Source organism: Oreochromis niloticus, linkage group LG9 (assembly GCF_001858045.2).
Source record: "Oreochromis niloticus isolate F11D_XX linkage group LG9, O_niloticus_UMD_NMBU, whole genome shotgun sequence".
NCBI lineage: Eukaryota > Metazoa > Chordata > Actinopteri > Cichliformes > Cichlidae > Oreochromis > Oreochromis niloticus.
Genome location: NC_031974.2, coordinates 19,930,259 through 19,952,067, shown reverse-complemented (window position 1 = coordinate 19,952,067; position 21,809 = coordinate 19,930,259). Strand labels below are relative to the sequence as shown.

At 42.9% G+C, this 21,809-nt stretch overlaps 1 protein-coding gene and 1 long non-coding RNA gene across 7 annotated transcripts; one reads left to right on the top strand and one right to left on the bottom strand.

Moving 5' to 3' along the window:
* Window positions 1–512: 512 nt before the first annotated feature.
* On the top strand, window positions 513–5,420 carry LOC102079465 (uncharacterized). Its single transcript, XR_002063332.2, has 4 exons — window positions 513–820; window positions 1,785–1,883; window positions 1,976–2,041; window positions 2,636–5,420. It is a non-coding gene; the product is annotated as an uncharacterized LOC102079465 (long non-coding RNA).
* An 11,493-nt stretch (window positions 5,421–16,913) lies between these two features.
* Window positions 16,914–21,807, bottom strand: xkr9 (XK, Kell blood group complex subunit-related family, member 9). 6 transcript variants are annotated; one of them, XM_025910260.1, is made up of 7 exons: window positions 21,693–21,807; window positions 21,157–21,246; window positions 19,686–21,083; window positions 19,421–19,575; window positions 18,430–18,887; window positions 17,868–18,082; window positions 16,914–17,786 (listed from the first exon to the last, which is right to left on the bottom strand). In XM_025910260.1, exons 5-7 carry the CDS (start codon window positions 18,744–18,746, stop codon window positions 17,158–17,160), a joined length of 1,161 nt encoding a protein of 386 aa, XP_025766045.1. In that variant the 5' UTR covers window positions 18,747–18,887; window positions 19,421–19,575; window positions 19,686–21,083; window positions 21,157–21,246; window positions 21,693–21,807; the 3' UTR covers window positions 16,914–17,157. The 6 variants fall into 6 exon arrangements, with proteins under 6 accessions (XP_025766045.1, XP_025766049.1, XP_019218717.1 ...); XM_025910264.1 differs by lacking the exon at window positions 21,693–21,807 and having other exon boundaries at window positions 19,686–19,819; window positions 21,030–21,083; window positions 21,157–21,686; XM_019363172.2 differs by lacking the exon at window positions 21,693–21,807 and having other exon boundaries at window positions 19,686–19,819; window positions 19,964–21,686.
* Between the last annotated feature and the right edge of the window lie 2 nt (window positions 21,808–21,809).

Sequence of the window (21,809 nt, the reverse complement as noted above, 5' to 3'; positions counted from 1 at the left end):
TGTATGTTTTAGATTGTGTACTTTGATATTTAGAGTGCATAAATAGTTTCCCACTGACATCTTACATGTGCAGCCACATACAGAGTGCTATATTGTTCTGAGACGGGTAACAGTGGTTTACAACTCTGTGGGACACTGTACACTAACCTTCACACCAGCCATGCTGGCTATATAGTGGAATGGGCACCAACCAAGGACACAAAGATGGTGCCAAGTTAGCTAGCTAGCCAACTGTGTGGCTGCAATAGACTGTATAACAGGGTCCCCAACTCCAGGCCTCGAGGGCCGGTGTCCTGCAGGTTTTAGATCTCACCCTGAGTCTACACACCTGACTCAAATGATTAGTTCAATACCAGGCGTCTGGAGAACTGCAAGACATGTTGAGGAGGTAATTTAGCCATTTGAATCAGCTGTGTTGGATCACGGACACATCTAAAAACTGCAGGACACCGGCTCTCGAGGCCTGGAGTTGGGGACCCCTGCTGTATAAAATATGAACGTAGCTTCAACTTTGAAGTGACTTACACCTGCATTCTACCTGAAGGCCTCAAGATGGCGATAGCTGTGGTTTCCTGTCGTTTTTCAGAAGTCTACAAGAAAATGGTCATTAGGTTCAGAGAAAGATGGCGGTGGATGATGGTGGTGGAAACAGTAATCTCAAGGCCTCAAGGACTTCATAAATCAATGGAATGGTTGATTTTTTTAAAGGTAGTCTGCACCGTCTTTTATAATGTGGTTTTTGTCCCCCTTACATTGACATCTTTAATGTTGAAGATGGATCAGAACTGGAGGTGTGACAAATACAACTCCCACTATGGCAGTAAGTGTACATACTGCAGTACATGAACTTGTTTTCTCAAAATTTAAATTTTTTTTATAAATGAAAGGCACTTTTTGTTGTTGTTTTCTTTTTCTTTTCTTTTTTTTTTTTTTGCACTGAAAACATTTTTTAAATTTCCACCTCGACTATCAGTTGCATAACGTTCGCAGTGGCTTTCCAAATGAAATACCAAAGCTGTTGCATTGGTTGTTTGTGTGTTCACTACACAGGCTTGCTGAGACAGGCTTCACAAATATGCTAGCACGATACTTCCTCAGATTAGCAGTGCTGTTTACACAGTCCCCTGGTAATCTGGGCCACAGGGGACATACCTGTACTGTGTCAGAGACTGAGCTAGAGTTACACAGTGGGACCAACCAGCCTCAACAGCCCACACCAGAGTAAGATCCAAAGGGTCCAGTGGGATTGGCCTGGTTCCAAAAGTGTTGGCACTGGGTACAGCTGGCCCTGGCTCCCCCTGACAGATAAGGGGATGACTGGTGTGTGCATGTGTGTAGTTTATGTAAGGTGGTGAGTGGAGGGGTATACTTGCTGCCACCTCTATATCCTTCCTTCCTGTTCTTATTTTTTTGGTTGGATACTTTTGTAATTAGCTTGTCCACAGGTCCATAAGCTATACTGGCAGATACACATGCAGGAACACAAAGAGGAAGCTTTCCGTCAGGTTAAAAAAAAAATGTAACCATGCCTTATGGGCATGGACAATGACAGCACACAGATAGGAGAATACTGGTGTTATTGTGTACTGAGGGGAGAGCTGTTTTAATGGAGCCTAAAGCTGATGGAAAGATAATAGGAGAGAGTTGCCCTGTTTGAACTGCATGTATTATAATCAGGCTTACACACACACAACCACAAAAACACTATTCTGTGATTCTGTGCACCGGTGAGTGTGTGTGTGTGTGTGTGTGTGTGTACTCGCTGGACAGTGCCTTTCTTCCAGGCTCTCTTCATCCTTCAGCTGCTTCTGTCTACAAGCAGATGTCTCAGGACAAAGAGCAGGGATGCTCAGCACCTGTCTGCATACAAGCAAACTTAAAAGGTACCATTTTTTTACTCTGTAATATGTAGAATTTGCTGTTTTGGATAGACACCCTTGAAGAAAAAAGATCCAGTGTGTCTCTCCTCCAACAGTAACAACGCCAAAAATGACACCACCATAATTTCCTGCTACATGTGTACCAAGGAACAACAGAACAGGTTTGGCACGCTGGCCTTGTTCTGCATATTTCTGTGTCCATCTGCACTTAAGTCTATCTGTATGTCCATCCATCTATCTTTACCACACAAGAATATTCTAATAGTAGGTAATAGTTGACTACACAAAGACTTTCTTTATCACGTCAGGATTTTCAGACCATGAGTTCGGTTTTCACAAGCCTATAAAGATCTTCTGCAAGTGTATTGAAAAGACATTCAAACAATGAAAACATTTCACCTAAAGAATTACACAAACCACCCACACACATATATTAAGTATGTGGTAAGCTGCAAGCTGCAAAAGGACTTTTAAAATGACCCTCTGTTCAAATGTTAAAGCACTGTTATTTATTTGATGAAAATCTAACAGTAAGGACTTGTAAAAAAAGGTCAACAGAATTGTCCTTATGAATTGGCATGCTGATGTCAGAGCTTAGTTGACTCTTCAAACTTGTGGTAACACTTAAGAACTTAAGAAGAGCTTTTGTTAAGTAAACAAAACTAGATTGAGAATGTGAAAGTGACGAGTTCGTGCTAATTAGGGTTAAACCTTTCGACTTCCCATAAATTTCCACTCTTTTTAATGTCGTCAAGAAATGGCAGCTGGGTGAAATGAAAGAAGCCAACACAGGTCTTCTGGGCTGAAAGAGCAAAGCAAAACTGAAAGAGGGAGCTGGGTGTAGCTGGCACAGGAGTGCTGGTGCACTGATCTACTGTGCAGCATCAAGAGGCAGCACCGAAGAATCATCGACTGGAAATGCAAGCAGACATCTGAAGTATGCAAGCAACAGTGACGGCAGTCATCGTGGAAACAATTGCTATTGACATTTTTTTATGTTTGGTGAGGATTTGATGATCGGAACACCTTGCCGACTGTTCAGTGGGTGGAAAATATTCACTTTGAGGTTATGTGACACACACAGAGAATTCCACGATATGTCAGCAAATTATGGAAACAAATATCATGCAGTCAGCCAAAGACAAGAAACTGAAAATAGGCTGGCTTCTACAATAGGACGATGGTCCAAAACACGGCGTAAAATCTGCCATGAACTTCTCAAACACAGGAAATCTGCGGGTAGATCTTAACTTGTTTAAGATCTCAAGGAAAGCGGCAGAAAATTCCTGAGACTTTTAGCTGGCTACACAAAGTATTTGCAAGCTTTAATTCTGCCTGAGTGAGGTAACTAAATTCTGACAGCTTAATCATTTTTTTAAAAATTATTTTTCGCTTCAATGAATAAAAAGTAATTTGCTTCTTTTCACGTCAAAAACCAGCAGAACTTTTGCATACAGCTGTGTAGTTCAGCTGAAAAACGAACATAGATTTGCACATCTGGTGCACTGCTGCAGTCAAACAGTGGCAAACGGAGAGCTGACAGATAACAATACTGCTCGTGACAATGACAACAATGATGAAGCCATTATCTGCCCCGCCCTCCCTCGTCCCCGCCTTCTTCCTTAATGTGGGGGGCAGCTAAAGGGTGTGTTTAACATGCTAGTGAAGCAGGAGGATGATTCTGGAGTAAATCACTTGTGGAAAGGTGAAATGTGGCCAGCACGAGTCGGCCTAATCCATGCCAGACATGTGCAGAACACCAGAGGAGCAGGTGCAAACAATTGAAGCAGCTGTCAGTGAGCTGCCGTGATCTCTTTTGATATCTTAATTGTTAGTCAATCCAAGAGCAATTTTGGCAACATTGCTGTCAGCCCCAGGACTTGCCCCGCTTAGCTTCAATCTGTCAGGGCCTCGCGGGGCTCTGGTGCTGCTGCTCCCTCCCTGACTGAGGGCCCATGTCTCCTGGATGTGTGTGTCCAGCCCATCGAGCATCTCCGAGGGAAATCGGGCCTGATTGCTGCCATTTCCGCTCACTTTGGAGGTTTGGGTCGGGGGTGCAGGCTAATGCTGATAATTGCCTTTCTTCAAAACTACTGGAATTCCTCCCACCCAACTCCGTCCGGCCCCGTCCCGACCCCCCTCGTCTGTTCAATATTCCCAAACATTGTGATTAGCATAAGAGCAGAGTGTGTGTCAGTACTGATTTAGGTCTCCGATCTGAGACTCTCCAGATACCTCTGCTGCGGAGTCGTTTAGGACAGGGGTGATCAGGAGCTACACGGCTCGAGCTCGACAGATGTGGGCCCGAGCAATCAGACTGTAAGAAGCACCACCAAGCTATGAGCTAATGCAGCTCTCAGCCAAATCTAGCTGAAGCAATTGTTCTAATTTAACGTGATAGCTACATTAAAATTCAGAAGTCCTTATATAAAAATGAAATGACACATTCATATTTTCACACACACACCCAGACGCTCACACACATTCGCAGACATCCAAGTGGCGTCATTATAAAGAGATAACTCACAGTGCAGTGACAGTGAGTGACCTGTCTCTATCCATTCAAAGTGAGGTGAGGCCCGACTGTAAGGCCCAGCCTGACCCTCTCCGGGTGATTTATGTGGCCCCAGTAAGCCGGGTCTATTTGAGGGCCCGGCGAGGAATGAAAGTGTTAACAGCGGGTGTTGGGGAAGGTGGGTGCTGAAGAAGAGTTATGAGTTTTCTCAGCTGAGCGCCCAGCTTTGGGTTTCTGACATTGTTTTCATCGGGGAGGGAGGGCAGAGTGGAGTAGTAAAAAGTGGTGAGGGGGGGGGCAGGCAAAAAAGATGGGAGCAGGGAGGGGAGTGCGTGGAGCCCGCAGGCTTGAACTCCACAGCTGAACCACTGACCCCGACCATCCATCAGTGCAGGGGTGTGACAAGGCAGGGGCAAGGGTATGTGACAGGAGGGGGCAGGAGTGATGGGAGATGGAGGTGGGGGAAAGGGACTGAGGGCTCTAATGGGCTTTGGGACATGGGAGGGGCTGGTCACTGAGGAGGGTAAGGAAAGGCTAGTGTACTGTAAAAGGATGCAGCAGATTAATAGGCGGAGATTTCTGGTTAAGACAAAACACTGTTGTAGGTGCTGTGCATTACAGTCATTTGGTAGTGTGCAGGTCTAAAGATGGGGCTTGATTGAGGTTTGAATATCATCATATTTGAGGTCAGAATGCTTTGCTTGACTCCTTTTTGAGCAACAATTGCAAGTGACCAAAATGTAAGTACTTAAGAAGTTAAAGTAGTAGAGTAGCTTTCAAAATATCTAAAAATAAAACAAATGCTTATGCTTTTGGTTCTGATCTCTACTTTTATTCACAGTGGAAACAAGTCGGTCTGTTTGTGCACAACCAGCTGCAAAGTTTGTCGTATATTAGCTTTATATGCGACGCCACTTTTAGAAATAAAACTACCAGTGCTGGTCAAACCACCCAAACTTTTAAGAGGCAGAGCAGGTTCGCAACTGACTGCAGTAAATGTTTTGCACGTCGCAGTTTGCTGATAGAAACTCAAGAAAATAAAAGATTTTATATTTATCAAAATGTTGCTTTGATGAGTCCATGTGTTTTACCAACATTGATCAAGAATATAAAAAAAAATCAAAATGGGAGTCGAGCCATTCTTCTTCTGTAGACAATGGCTACATTTCTCTGTTACACTGTTTCCACTTTTGGGAGATTTAGACTGAGCTCAAAGCCAGACTGAACCCTTCCCCCATTTAGGCTCACGCTGCCAGCGTCTTTCAGCTGTTGCCCAGGACTCACTGTCACTTGGCTCCACTCACACAATGCATGGCCAGTGGGTAGACTGGACCCCGGTATCCGTCCTCAGAGGGGCATTGGCCCTTGGCCAGACAAGCCTGAGCCGCCCCCCTCCTCACACTGAAAGACTAGAGGAACACTAATGGTTAACTCTGAATTGGGACATGAGGAAGAGTCTGGGAGAGAGGGAAGGATGGTTTTAATATGATCCAGTTTGAAACTCCATAACACATATTCCAATTTCATTAGGGGCCAAAGATGGAGCCTTATGTCGGCAGCATTAGCAGTTATAGGGGTGACTGTGTTTGTCTGCTTGACACTGTGTAAAAGAGGGTTAGGGTCTGGAGGATGAAGACACGGAAAGCGAAGAGGGGGCGGTGGAGAAGAGACGAAGAGGAAGAGAGAGTTCTGGGCCCTCCCAGTTAGGTTATGGCACTGCAGCATGGACAAATCCATGAGCAAGCGAAACCACTGTTTTAAATAGCAGGTATCTGGTGTCAGCCTACCCTGAGAGAGGCCCTCTCCATCAATATGTTCCTTTGCCCTTGTCTGCTCCTGATATCTTTATCTTGTCAGGACCTCTCCTGTATGTTCCACCTCAATGGCTTCCGTCTGTGCTCGCCCTCTCCCGTGCAGATGGACCTCTGCTGGTCAATCCGCTCTAGGCTCTCCAGGCTGGATGGCGGAGATTGGGTGAGAGCGGGAGGGGTTAAGGTGCAGCGGGGGTGAGCTGTGAACGCAGTCTTATGTCAACCTGTAGTCTACAGGGGCCTCATTACAAAGACGCCAAAGGAGAAGCTTTTAGGGGGTAATTAGACCATTACAGATAGCCAGGGGAATAAATGGGCACTCCTTATGTTGTCTGAATAAATGAGATGTTAAAATGTGCAACTAGTCTTTTCAGTTTCTAATACATTTGATACATTGTTACTGCAGGGAATAGTCAAATTTGGGGGAAAAAACCCAACAGTTTAGATGCCGAACAAAGAAATTATACTGCACAGGCATGTTTGATTATTGTGTTGTTATGTTAACATTTTAAGTGTAAAACAAGAAAATGTACAAAGCAGTTCAACTTTTCTTTTTTATTATTTATAAGCCGCAGAACAATAACAACAATAAGTGCTTTTTCTCAGCGTAGATGCCAAAGACCTGCTCCTATCACAAACCCACTGTGTTGAAATAGACTCAGCGTGGATTGTACGAGAGTCCCGCTGGCCAGGAGGAAGCTTCCCCTGTTCTTTCCTGTAATTTCGAGCTTACCCTGAGATGAAAATGGACCCGGGATTGTGGGAAATGACAGATGCTGCTCGGGAGGGCCATTGAAGAGGTCATATGTCATCACGGGGTCGCACATGCCCTTTGAGGAAAGGCTGGGGTGGGGAGGGGAGAAGGGGGGGTGGGAGTTTACCCTTCCCACACTACCTGGGGAGACGAGGCTTGCGAATACAGCTAACCTGGACCCGACTGACTCCTCTCACCTGTCAGTCTGGTGACGAGCAGACAACCCTGCATCCGCGTATGCGGTACACTGGCAGCTGTATGTGGTGCTGCGGTATAAGAAACTGCTCCAGCAATGCGATCCAACCATAAAAAGACATGAAAAGGCATTTCCCTTCTCTGACTTTCTATTTTGCCTACACTTTCGCCTTCGCGTCTATAGTGGGAAGCCGTGTGCTGTAGATTTACAAATATTACACACATAAATCATCACCATCATCAGTGACATGCTCCTTTGCCTGGTATGTCCTGTCTGTGTTAGAGTTTCTGACAGACAGGCGCCTGCACTATATTTCATCTCTGCCTCCCTCTCCTTCTCTTTTAGACTCTTGCAGTAACTTGCAGTGTGTGTGTGTGTGTGTGTGTATACATGGACTCGGTGTGTGAGGTTTTAATGGCCGTTGGTTACCTGCTCACATATGATACCCCTCCAGCTTGCTTGGGCAGATGGCTATTACTTTCCAGTTGTGAAAATCAAGCTTATATAAACACAGGCAAGACTGAGATGCACCGAACCAACTGTAGTATCCATCTTATAGATAGTATTTGTGTGTGTGTGTGCGTGCATGTGTGTGCGCGCAGGGCCGATTCTTTGGCGTCTGTCATGCACAGCCTATCCTGTGGAAATCATTAAGTAGGAGCATTAGGCCGTCACTTCCTGGCAAGGCATGCAAGTGAGATGAAGAGCTTTATCACTTTCCAGGACAGGTGGGAGCGTTATTGAAGGCAGGGCAGTATTAGTGTCAGATCAGAATCAAAAGTGAAAAGCAATTTTCACCTGTGGTTGATTTACTTTTGATTTTAGCTCTTGTAAAAAATAAATAAGATTCTCCAAAAATCCGTTTTGGGGAATCTTTAGACACTGAAGCCAGTTTTTATATGCTCTTTTTAAATAGAGCAGAGGTTGGGTCATTAATATAAATCACTGCAGCACTTTTATAAATAATCCAAAATTTATGTTATTTTTCTGCATCTCATAAAAAATAATTAGCTACTATATTAAAACCTTTACGGGACAGCTTTGATTTGAATTTTCCGGTTTCATTAATTGCGGGCTCTCTATGTTAGGCATGAAACCTGAACTTCTCACTGTCTTGAAACTCAATATTCCTTTTAGTGTCAAGGTTGGCCCTGTCCTGTTGCCTCTCTTATGGAATCTGCTGTCATGTGACTTGCACCACTGTCCAAAACTCCCTGGATTATTGATCACTCGCTGCTGTGAGTGAGACATTTACTGTAGCCCATATCGCTGCGCAGGAGAGCTGCCCACGGATCGCTTCTTTTCTCAATCGATAGATAATACTGTGGTAAATTATTCAGCCACTACGACATGAGAAATCTATGCATAATAATAATAACAATAATAATAATAATAATAATAATGTGTTGTTGTTGTTGATGATGCTTTTGTTATTATTTTTTAACGCATTTACATTTTTATAGCAATATTCTAATAGGCATGCACCATTAGCCATGTTGTAGGCCTGTATAAACTAAAGGGAATTGCTATAAGTGTAACAAAATAGACCAAACAAAATAAAATTAACACACAACAAAATTAATAATTTCGCATATTTGTAAAATTAAACTCCAAGTTGTGCAATTTAAACCGTTAGATTAACCGGAGCATTACGCGGTGATATTTAGTGTATTATTCAGTTCTAAAATTACAAGAATAGAAGATTGCGACTTTTTCACATTTTTATGTCATCGACGTTATTTTAGTGGAAAAATAGCTTAGTCTTTAAAAAAAAATAGAATGAAATGATGAAATGATTTATTTTTTCTTTTCTGCCCTTATTATTATAATGCATGCATATTTTTTATAATCGTTTACGACATTAGTTGCACTGATTTCGGGAATTCTGGAAATGCAACGAACAGCTTTGCATCGAAGAAACAGGAGTGGCGGGCTAATTGTCTCAAATCACTGAACGGTATTTATTGAAAATCTAATTAGGCAAAGCACAGTTTGCTTGAAACCAGCCGAAGCGTCGGGCTAATTACTGCAGAGTGGAGATGAGTGTAATGAGGCCGATCAGGTGTCTGCCTCTCTCTGACTGCTGGCCTCTGGTCACACAAGGGCAGCCGGTGACTGGAGCCCTGGAAGGCCGAGGCCGTGGATATGTGTTTTCGTGTATATATACCGCCATCTACTGGACACAAATCAACCAGGGACACACAGCTATTCACACACACACACACACACAAAGTCAGTATCTTAAAATAAATTCAGAAGCGTCTGCACTGACACTGAGTCCAAACCATACCCCGGATTTTTTAAAAATACACTAACCAGTAGAAATAAGAGTAATAATTATAGGCTTAATAATAACATCATGGGCTTGATTAACTACTAAGCAAAAATCTGCTGTTATCAAAGCAAATGAACTTTTATCATGATACTTTTTCATGCCATATCAGCATGAAAGCCACTATCAGCATGTTGTTGTTGACTTGGTATTTGTGTTGGAGTTACATCTATAGGTCTTTCTGGTGACCACTAGTTGACAGCCTGGGGACCCTTGTAAATTTTTTAGAATCTAATACATTAATATTATGTTTCGTCTAACCTCATGATTGGCAGATTCAGATGCTCCAGCAGGAAAACGACACAGCAGGTAGTCTGTATATTTCCTCTAATGAATCCTAAAAGTCCATTCAGAGCTGCCCAGTGGACCATATTCCTAAAAGTTGAAATCTTTACCGTTGCAAATGTGATCCGCATCGACAGGCAGACCTCACCCCGTTGGTCGAAAAAGCGGCAAAGGGCCTTATAAGCGAAATATTTTACACAAGCCAAAAATTCTGAACAGAGCTTTGTAATAATGCTAAAACTCTCTGTGTGTGTATGTGTCTGCCCGTGTGTGTTTCCTGGGAGGAAATCCCACATGTGCCTGCCTGAACTCAGAGCCCTGTTTGGGTATGCATGGAGACCGGCGTGGACGGGACCCTTGGGTGGCCTAAACTATACTTTTGCTCCATAAAATGATCAATAATAATTATGTCAAATGTAAAGCTCCTATCGCAGAAGACGTTGCCAATCTTGAGAAGCAGGAGGCTGTTTGTTTGAGCTCTCCAATGCCTTATTAAGAATAAAGCACTTCATTCATTCTTGCTTGCTTGCTCTTATGTACGTTCCCTGACCTTTGAGCAAACCAGCAGACATTCTTTTTCCCAAAAAAACAGAAAAGAAAAAAAAACAGCTTTTAATTCATTTCCACTTCCCCTGGTCAACTTTCACCCAGAGTCACCTCTGACCGCACTCCTCTATCTGAAACCTTCATACGCTTTCCACAGATTTCTCCAACAACTTAAACTTTCAAACATCTTTGGCACAAATTACAGCCTGAGATCCCCTTGGCATAGGCAGAATGCAAAATAAACTGCCTCTAATTGTAATGCTATGACCATCTTCCCTCTGACTGTTATTTAGCTTGGCCGCTGCCTGGGGCTTTGTGGTTTCAACCAAATAGCTCAGTCAGTGTGAGAGGGAGAGCGCATTATTATTCTCGCTGCCCGCTACACTGCACATGCTAATAAGGGAAGACCACTGGGATGGGTTTTTTTTTTAAAGAGGGGGAGACGGTGATGTCATCAGTGTGCTTTATCTGAGTTGAGATCTGAAGGTGCTGGTGGTGGGGAGGTAGTTTCCTCTGGTAGACTCTGGGGCCCAGGAGTGAACCCGTAGCTTTGCCAGGGAGCCTTTTTAAGGAGATTACTAAGTCACCACACCTTTGTTGCATTACGGGCTAGACCAAAAGGCCTTGCACTGTGCACATCCCATGGAGATGCCATGCTGATAGCTTTTTGACACTCAAATGAAAACAGATAGCAGCAGTCATGTGAGCCGAGCATTTCTGCTTTCTATAAGTTTGAGGAAGTTGGAAGTTTGGTTTTTTTTAGGCAAGAGGGTGACTTTCTTGTTATCAGATTTCTGATTAATTCTCTGAACTGATGCTGGTGGAACGTTTCATCATTAATTGTCAATAGCAGGACCACGAATTCAGACAAAACTAAAGACTACCTCGTGTATATGTGCTAAACAAATTACTCTGAGAAAAAAGAGAAAGGCACATTTTGAAAAGAAAAGAAGGATCACTTGGAAATTGCTGCTGATCCACAATAAAATGAGGTCCTTATGGCCTTGTGAAAGTCCCCTGTTGGACTGTATTTTCAGTAATGCTAGAGGTATGAACGCCGAGCATTTCTAGATAAAAGGCAATAGCAAACCACAGTAGCCTGTTTGCTCAAAACTGTAAAAAGCTCTGACTTATTGTTTTGCCATAATGAAAAATTGTATGCCATGAAAATGTTTAAGTTGGTTTTAGTATTTTTATCATCGCATTTGCTATTACAGAAAGAAGCTAGCTAAAGAAGCATTAAAGCTATGCTAAGTTTAAACTATCTGCCTGTTTTTGTGGATGTCTTTAGCTACAGCTTAAGCAAATGTTTTACCCCAGTTATTAATAATAATAAAAATCCCATTAATAATATCACTTTTGATAAACTAACACTTTGATACCGAGGTGCTTATTAACAAAAAGAGACTGTAGCTAATTTTATTAAGCTAACTAGCTTAGAAGGTCTCAGCTGCCATTTTATTAGACTATTGGAATTTATTATATTTGGTTTTGTCAAGCATAAATTCACATTGAAACTAGATTATATGTAAGTTAAAATCAGTATTATTTATCAGTATAAAAATATATCTACTATATATGTATAAGTGTAAAAAAAGAGAATAATTTGTGTAAAATCTGAAATGATTATAAGAAAATTCTATCTTTTGTTTAAAATATTTAAACTGCCATATCCAAAAGATTAGGCATATACTGCACATGGCCCATCTGGATTTTGTAGGTTCTACAGTAAAATAATAAGCTTAAAAAGCAAACTGAAGGCAAGTTTCAGTCTGTTGTGTTGCTTTTTAGCCAAACTTGAGGTAAACTTTCCCCTTATTGGCCGTGGCAGAAGAGGAATGGGGTGGCAGGCTGAGACTCGGCCCGATCCCAGTAGGCGGGGGAGTTCCACACTCTATTCCAGCCACACAGAACCTGATTTTATTGCCCTGATAAAACGTCCTCTGGGGTAATCATGACAGGCAGTTGCCCCCTTTTCATGCGCACGCTGGAATGGCACCGCAAGAAACCAGAGAGAAAATCACACATCCCATTTCTCACACCGACCTGTCCCTGTTGCTCAGGCCCAAAAGGAGTTTTATGGTCATTTCCCTCCCATTCACTGCAGATGGGTTAAATATTACATCAAAGGGTCTTTAATGTTTCACCTCTCACATTTCTTCTCAGTATCGAGTTCAAAACTAGTGTAGGCTGCGTTTTTACAGTAGATTTAATGGATCAATGTCCATAATCACATTAGCACTGGCTTAACGTATAACAAATTTCACCATACCAGCATCAAAGACCTGACCTCTTGTTATAATCAGGCATAGCATCTTTTGCTCTATGGCCTTTGTGATACTGGGCAAAAAAGAAAATTGTCAAGGGGGTGATAAGCCGTTGTGTATGCGGCTCAGAGAGAAAATGTATGAGAGAAAAACGTTTGTCCCCCCATACTCATAAAGTCACAGATGCTTTGTACGCCCCCTTACAGTTTTCATGGCTCACCCTGATAATCATTTCCTTATCAGAAGACTCTTTTGCCATTTGTGTTTCTCATCGGGGTAAAGCTCTAATCCACAGGGAGTCCAAGGATTTTACAAACTTTCACTGGTGGCCATACTGATTGATGCCATTTTGACAGAAGGAAGAAAAAAAAAGAAAACATGATGTATGATGTTAAAAACTATACCACAGTGGCCATCGCTCAGCACTTCCTGTTTAAGTCCAACGGGCCATCAATGAATAATCCAGATTAGCAAAAGATTCAAACAGACAAACTGCAGACAAACTAGAATTGATGGCTTCCACTGAGCTGCTCGAGGAACAGGCCATGACGTAAAAGGAAAAACATGTCAGGTTCTGCCAGCCAGGTTAATCAAGACAAGCTTCCCTTGCAAAAAGATGTGTGTGTGTGTGCGGTAGTGTGTTTGATTGCAGCCTTGTGCATATGTACGTGTGAACCCATTGCTCATTCATAATATGCAATCTTATTTTACGGCTGATTGTATTTGCCATACATAGGCTGTATGCATGAGGTCCTCTTACCCATATTTCTACCCTGCACAGCACAAATAAACAAGAACACTGGATAATCCATCATCTTGTGCGCTGTGGGAGTGTGCCCAACATAAACATGGCTTCTGTTTTCTATCTGTGTCTATGTCTGTGCGGGAGAGACGGCGTGTGCGGGCTAGGATGGGTAGCACCATTATGTTAGTGCACGCTGATTGTCCGTGGCTGTGAAACATAAACCTCCTGCACTAAATGAGGATTATACAAATGAGCTTCCTCTTCGCGCTTTGTTTCTGCGTCCCACTGGCTGGACAAGGCGCAGAGCAGGGAGCGCGCTTTGCTTCAGAGCTTTGAAGTCCTCTAAAGATGACTCACATGTGGGTTTGTGAAGAGCCGAAATGGGGGTCAAGGTGACACGCCTGTAATTGTTTTAACGTTTATTTTCTATTACCTTAGCTCCAAGGAACTGGTTTTGATTTAGGCCGGTAAAAGAACTTATATCATACAATCGTGTGTTAGTCTACATAGAAGGGAGCGTTAAGCCTCAAGCAGGATCAACCTGCAAGCAGTAGGTGATCAGCTACAACTCCTTTCTCACCTGAGACGTTCTGTTTGCTCAAAACAGTCATAAACACCAAGTTTTTTCTTAATAGAGCTGAGGTCAACAGTTTAAGACGTGTTTTCCACATCAATGCACTGATTTCCATTTTCCAATTAAAAATATGGGGCTATATAATAACCAGAGCAAATATTAGGGTCATATAATAACAGACGATCCCTTTAAATCAACATTCATATTGCACAATAAATATCTAAATAAGGAGAATGTCTCCCGAGATTTAAGATATGTCTATCTGAGGTTAATTCTCCACGCTAGATGACTCGTTGCTTCAGGCAAATTGATGCCTTATGTCAAAATTATAGCAACAACTGACCTCATCTACGGTAATTTCTGCTTAATCCCAGATTGACTTTCCCTCATTGCGCCTCCTGACATACAAGACTGACAGCTACTCCAGAGCAAAAAATCCTAGTAGTAACAATGGTAAGACCATTGTACCCACCATAATGCACCGTACAATATCCTCATTCATTGTACGAGAGCTTTATTTACAGAACCCTCTGGGTAACGCAATGCCACGCTGTGATCACACACACCAGCCCACTGCATGTAATTATACTCAGCCTGCTCTCCAATCTGTCACTGCCCAACCTAATTTGTAAGTGTGCATGTACAGTGATTAAAGAAATTTCTGTGCCACTGCAAAAAAAAGGGGGGGTGGTGGTGGTGGTGGGGTTCTATCACTCCCTTCCTCCACATTTGAGGAATTCTCCCAGAATGAGGCGACGCTGCCATGTCAGAACGAGCCAGGCAGACGTGTACAGATCGCCAACATTGCTAATGCATCTGAGGCACTGGTGTAGCAGTCAAGCCATAATAATTAAAGACATACAGCATCTTAGGGCTTCATTAATCATGGTTTATATGGACTTTGAAGCCCTAATGAAAAACAGCCTGCCTTCCCGGGTTTATTGTGTCTGTACAAATTGTGGGGATGGTGTATGCCAGGAATTCCCCCCCCCCTCATTTCTCCAACTCTGACCGGCTGTTCCAGGATGTAGTGATGGAAAACAAAAAGATAAGATTTGGTGAAAAGTTTAGCGGTGGTTATGGAAAGGTCAGCGGTCAAGATTGTTTATGTAGACATGGGGTGCCATTCAAATCAAACAAATCAGAGCCGGTGTTGAGGCGGTGACAGTGGGTGATTGCATGCCTTTGTGTTGGTACTGCTGCCGTGTTGTGCGAGTGTTCGATAGCACCACAAGATCAGGCCCTGACTTGGCAAAATGGAGATCTGTAGTGCTCAGGAGATTCATCTTTGATCTGGGTCTAGTTTCTCAGATTCTCACCGAGCGCTCCAGCATTTTCTGGAGGCTCATTTCAACGAGATCGGAGTTAGAGATTACTGGGTATTAAGCTCTCAGTGCCAGAAGTGGAAATTACTGTGAGGCTGTCAACGCCAGCGTTCTCTCTGCTTGTTTTCTCCTGGAGACAGGGAGGTAATGCTTTACTCAACACATTTTATCCCAATGGCTTGCGACTGTTCCCTGGCAGTGCTATCAGTGGTGAGTCACCCCCATGTGTAGTTCGACAAAGACCACAGAGAGAGAGACTGCTTAGGACTCCAGCGCAAGACACATGTGTCTTCTCCCAATAAAAATCCCTCTGGCAGATTTACATTGCATTAGTTCACTGAGCCCGAGGAAATATACAGTAGACGGCAGAGAGGTGCACATTCATCATCTTAAATGCAAAGGTTGATGTGATTTTGGTTGAGCTGCAGTGAGAGTCCCCCCCTCAGGTGCTAATACCCAAAGGTAAGTTGTTAAAAATCAGCATCACGGATAATCTACACATACATTTCTGCCTTTTTGAACTATATCTAATCACCTTTGTGTTCTCTAAATACGCACAAATCAAATGCTCACGGAGTTGGAGCGTGTCCGATGAGGTTCCACAGTAAAATTCTGTGCACTACCTGGCAGTGATTCATTTCCTCTCCAACAAAAGTTCCTCACTTAAATTTGTCATTTTATGGAGTGCTTCTGACACGGCACAACCGACAGATGAAAGTTAAAGTGGCCTCTTGGAGTAAACAAGTCAGAAAGCTCCGAGTTTGGCTAAATTAAAGGAAGGCCAGGGGTGAGGGTGTGGGTGGAGGGGGACGTGCTGCGCTTATTTGAGAGCCAACAACCATCGTGCTCTCTGGACCCTGCGGTTTGTCAGCGTTCCTCTCAGGTGAGCTCACACTGGGCCACCCCCCCCCCTCCTTTTCTGCCCAAGCCAGGAAGAAACAGCGTCCGCAGCTCTCTCCGGCTTGACTCATACAATATTTTGCTGGTAGTCAAAACAAAATTAGCAGTGGTTTGTTATTTCTGGTTAGCTCATCCATGACCCCCTGTCTTCACTACTTCTCAGGAGGGGGGGGATGTTTAGTTGCCACCTTTCAGTTTCTGACTTTCTGTGAGATTACTGAAGTGGTAGATGATCCACTCATCAACTCTTGGTGAGCAAGGCTTAAATCATAAAAAATCAACTACAGTATAATTTTAAAGATTATGGAAAATGTTAAGGACAAAACATTAGAGGGATTAAAAAATGGCTTGACCCCATCTTTAAGTAATCTTTCATGCTTTCTTACTAAAAGAACAACTTTGGTGGTTTTGTTACTGTTGCTAACGCCACCATTTGATCTCACCATTACTAAAAGTCAGCCTAGATAATGGCGCCATCCTGTGTTGAGCATATGCACTACAGGTCCACTCGCAAGATTTGGATATACAAGCTTCGGTTGGTGCTTCAACAAGCTGCTGAGCTTTGGACAAAATAGGGTAGAAATGCTAATATGGGTGGGGCGATGCACTGACAAACAAGCCTTTAAGAAGCAGTGGAGAAGCACAACAATGTATTTATGTTGCTCTCATCACTGGTATATTATACTACACACACTTGGGGGAAATGGTTGAGTTTATTAATCTTGTCTTTCAGTTTCTTCTAAGATTTAAAAGTCAAGTGAAAACATCAAGAGATAATTCTGCTCTCATTAATATTTGCAGATTACCTGCTTTATTGCACATTGTAAGAATAAATAGGTAAAGAAAAAAATAAAATAGACATTCAACCACATATATTATCGTCTAGCTAGCCACCAATAGTGCAAATGGTACCTTCAAAACCTCTAAAAGCTCCTTTATTTTATCTCTGTGTGAAATCGTTAGGCCGGTTGAACCTGTGCGTGTCTTTTTGAACCCTTTCACGCTAATTTGAAAAAGAAATTCTTCATTAAGGTTTCAAGAAGTTCTTGATTCTTGCAAGTGACTTTGTTTCCTTTCCCAGGCCGTCCACCTCATCGTCTTCGCACTGCACCCTTCTGGGGTGCAGTTGGACGTAATACAAAATGAGGCACACCAGTCCCAGCACTGAGCATCCACAGATTAAACCGCTGATTGTCAGCAGCAGAGTGCTTGTTTGCAGCTCCGGCTTTAACAAAGCCATCAATGACGGCGACATAATGTTAATAACAGTGTAGAAAATGTAGTAGGTGGTCATGGCTACTTTTGTGTCCTGTCCTTTCACATTAAAAAATGTGAATGTCAGGATAACTCCTACAACTGCCCTGTAGAGAAACTCCAGGCTTCTGCCTGAGCAGAATTTGGTTTCAAGCAAGTGTGTCCATATTGTTGCCAGCAGCCAGAGGACAGTGAGTGCTACTGTGGTGTAGATACTCAGTATGAGGAGGAGGCTGTAGCTGAGAATGAGGCTGGTGATGGTACAAATTTTGTAGAGGAGGTAGATTGCTGTGGGGAGGCCAGAGGGCATTTCCCTGATATGGGGGAGAGATCTCCGCAGGCAGCGCCGATAGTCCACCAGTGACCAGGCAGTGTTACAGAAGGAGAAGGCCACAGATAGACCTGAAAGACAAGAACAGGCAGTGTAAGTAGTGATTCTTCAAGTTCGCACACATGTGTAGAGGATCTTTTGTCTCTACTTACACTGCATGACTGAGACCTCATTGTGGCCCAGTAATATGTAAAGCTGTAAAAGGAGCTGGGGGGCACTCTCCAGGAAAGTCTCAAAGAGCTTGAGCATGCTCAGATCGGTGGCCACGCAAAAAAGCTTCTTGTGAACTTCCCTCAGCTTATCCACCCCATCGCCATTTGATTTCATCCAAATCACTTGGAAACCCTCTTTCAGCAGGTGGTAATACCTAGAGACAAGGCAAACACGATGAAAACAAACAAGCTGCCACCCTGCAGTGCACGTGTTATTGCATAGCGTGCTATTGCTGCACAGACGGTGATTCATTTGTGAGGCTTTTTCTTAATGCCATACAACAACTTGAATACAGCTTGAATGTGGGCATTCCAGTTTATTAAATACCACTTTGTCAATGTGCGTGATTATCATAAAGCACGTTTTGACTCACAACATGCAGGCACTCCTTTTTGTAGGTACAACAAGAAACCTCAAGTTACTTTGCTGGTGTTAAACTCAAAGGTCATATCCTACTTAGGCTACTGTGGTCTCATGAAAGCTGTAATTTTAATGGCATACCTGGTAAAGATGCCCAAGCCAAATGCATGCAGGACAACAAGCCCAGGTTTTGACATGTCTGATATTTCTTTTTTTCCTTCAGGGTTTAAGAGAGGGTCATTCAAGTCATCCCAATACCAGGCATAGCTGAAGATCTGAGTAACCAGTAGCCCGATCAGAATAAACATTACGGTGAACCCAGTCCAGACGTATTGTTCCTCTTGAAAATATTTCACAGCCAGTACAATGTCTGTCCAAATGTCCCCGACATACAGGAAGACTCCAGCGATGGTTAATAGCCATCGCACTTTGGTGTACCGAATGTCCGACTGAACCATCGTGTTGTCACTTGAAACTTGAAGTGTCCGTCTGTGTTGCAGGCAGATGTGCTTTTGCCTGAAGTTCAGTTTTGCTTTGAAGAGTCTGGAGAAATGCTGCTGTGGACCGTTTGCAGTGTTTCAGGGGCCATTTTGGTCAATCTGCAAAGGCAAAGAAATATATATAATATACATGTGTGTGTGTAACATTTTGTCTTCTTGTACAAACTACTGCTTGTTTTTGTCATTGATATGAAATGCAGTGTGACTTTAGTCAGGTGCTGCGTGATACTGACCTTTGATCCATGTCATGAACACATAAAAAAATCCTGACAAGCACTTAATTTATGTAATAGAACAATTATTGATTATTTCTATCAGGGCAAATCAGAGCATTAGAACTCTTACATAAGAGACTGGATTGTTCTTACATTTCACACAACAAATAAGCCAAATCTATGTTGTTCAATTAGGAATTTTCAAAAGTTGGCGAAAGAAACATTTTGAATAAAACAGCACTGCCCTTAAAAAATCTTTTTTTTTTTTAGTTTATGTTCAGGTAGCTGATTTATAACATTTTCAGATGTAATTTACAGATCTGTTTGATAATATTCAGTCTACACAGTTATCATTGCACTGAAATCAGGCTACAAAGCAGCACTCTCACATAGTCACACAGAAGCATTTTAACTCACCAGTACACTCTGAAGGGAGTGAGGTGTTCATTCAGGGAAGGAAACTGTAAATGCCACTGTCCTTTCTCTTTTAAAGGGCTCCACCTCACATAACTATACAGTCAGGTCGGAAATGTGTATACGTGTATAGGAACAGGGTCGCAGTTCACACTTCCCTGTAACAGTTTCATATCTGATATTGCCAGCAAGTGACGAAATGCCCGGGTTTCCACATATTTCAAAACTTGATAACAGAAAACTCGTGCACAACGATCTGTGTACATACCTTTTAATTGCTCTGAGCACATAGGCGTAGACAGGTGAAGTTATGTAACACCTCCGCGGATTTCCTGTAATCTGAATGATTACTGCAAGCATGTGATTACCTTTGCCTGAGCTCAATAAGCAGCTTGCCCTTCCCTTTTTCCAAAAGTGAAACATAGAAATGGCAAAAATAGAAATTAGTTTAAAAAAATAAATAATATATTGATAGATAAACATTGATATTGGCATAACAATGACTACTGTAGCTTCCTTTTTTGACAACAGGCACAAGATCCTCACTGTAAGTTTTTGGATTTTGTCAAATATTCAAATAGGCTAGTCCATAAGTAAGGATTCACATGTATACATATCTTTTTCACTTCTTTTCTAATAAAGTTTGAAGTCTATTTGTTCATAAGGGAGCCATGATTTGAGTTCCTCCCTTGCTATATACATAAAAATCACATGAGGGCAACAAACACTGTGGCCTGAGGCCAGGTGTGACTTTGCCCTGTATATTTTCTGAGTCAAATAAGCAGCTGATATCATTAAAACTTCTGGGATATTGATCAGAGGAAGGTGTTAATCAGTTTCAGCTGCTTTAGTGTTAATGAAATTAACAACAGGTGCACTAGAGGAGCAACAATGAGACAGTGTCCTAAACAGACCACTGACACTTTTCCTTCCTTGTTTTTTCTGACTGTTTGTTCACTAGTTTTGCATTTGTCTAGGGTCGGTGTGACTACTGATATCAACAGCTGATACCTGGACCCTACAGAGGTTGCACAGGCAATCCACCTTCTCCAGGATGGCACATCAATATGTGCCATTGCCAGAATATTTGCTGAGTCTAAGTCTAAGAGCATGGAGGAGATTCCAGGGGGGCAGGCAGTTATTCTAGAAGCTGGACAGGGCCTAAACCCATCAGCAGGACCGTAACTGTTTCTTTGTGTAAGGAGGAACGGGATGAGCACTGCCAGAGCTACAGAATTACCTCCAGCAGGCCAGTGAAGTGAATGTCTCTGTCGAGACAATCAAAAACAAACTTCATGAGTGTGGCCTGAGGGCCTGACGTCCTCTTGTGGGCTCTGTGTTCACTGCCTGGTACAGTGGAGCCTGATTGGCATTTGCCATAGAATGCCAGAGTTGACCATCTCTGGCACTCTGTGCTTTTCACAGACGAGAGCAGAATCACACTGAGCACACGTGACAGACATGAAAGGGTCTGGAGAGCCCATGGAGAACGTTATGCTGTAACACTGTTCATCATGTCTGGTTTGGTGGTAGATCAGTGATGGTCTGTGGAGGTGTATGGACGGATCCACAGACTTCTACAGGGTAGCAGGAGCATCCTGACTGCCGTTACCTCATGCTGGAGCAGTGGGTCCTGGGTTCCTCCTGGCATGCCACATTTCCCAACCTCATGAACAGAGTATACAGTTAGTTCCTGGAGGATGAAGGAACTGATACCATTGATTGACCCCGCCACTCACCTGATCTAAATCCAATAGAACACCTGTGAGACATCATGTTTCAGTCCATCTGACGCTACCAGGTTGTACAGATCTGGGAGGAGATCCACCCTGGACACCATCATCATCTCATTAGGATGCACCGACTTTGTCAAGCATGCATACAAGCACTTGGGGGCCAAAACGGACTCACTTGCCACATCATTTTTTCACTTCAATTTTTTAGGGTGTTTTTGAATTCAGCCCTCTGCCGTTTGATCATTTCAATTTCTATCAAATGATGTAGCATCCTTTCATTCCAAGCACATTAACCATTCTGTATTACTGTGGACATCCAGCATTATTTTTTCCCCATTGAGGGTTTTTTTAGCAGTGTATATTTGCTCATAAATTGTGTTTATCCCTATCCTTACACAAAATGACAGAGAGTGCAAACTAATTCTCACTTTCTACGTTATGAAGGTGTGGCTTGGTCCAGTTTATTTTCAGAGTAAAATAAGCAGCTGATATGATAGCCTTAAAATATTTTCTTTCTCCAGCCACTAAACTCAGCTTACATCTTGTACTCCGAACCTCTAGGCAGCGACAGAGAGCCCCAGCTGTTACTCTCCTGTGCGTAAAGATGGCTCGTTGGTCAGGCGCACCAGCTCTCTCCGTGGACCCTCCCACTAGTG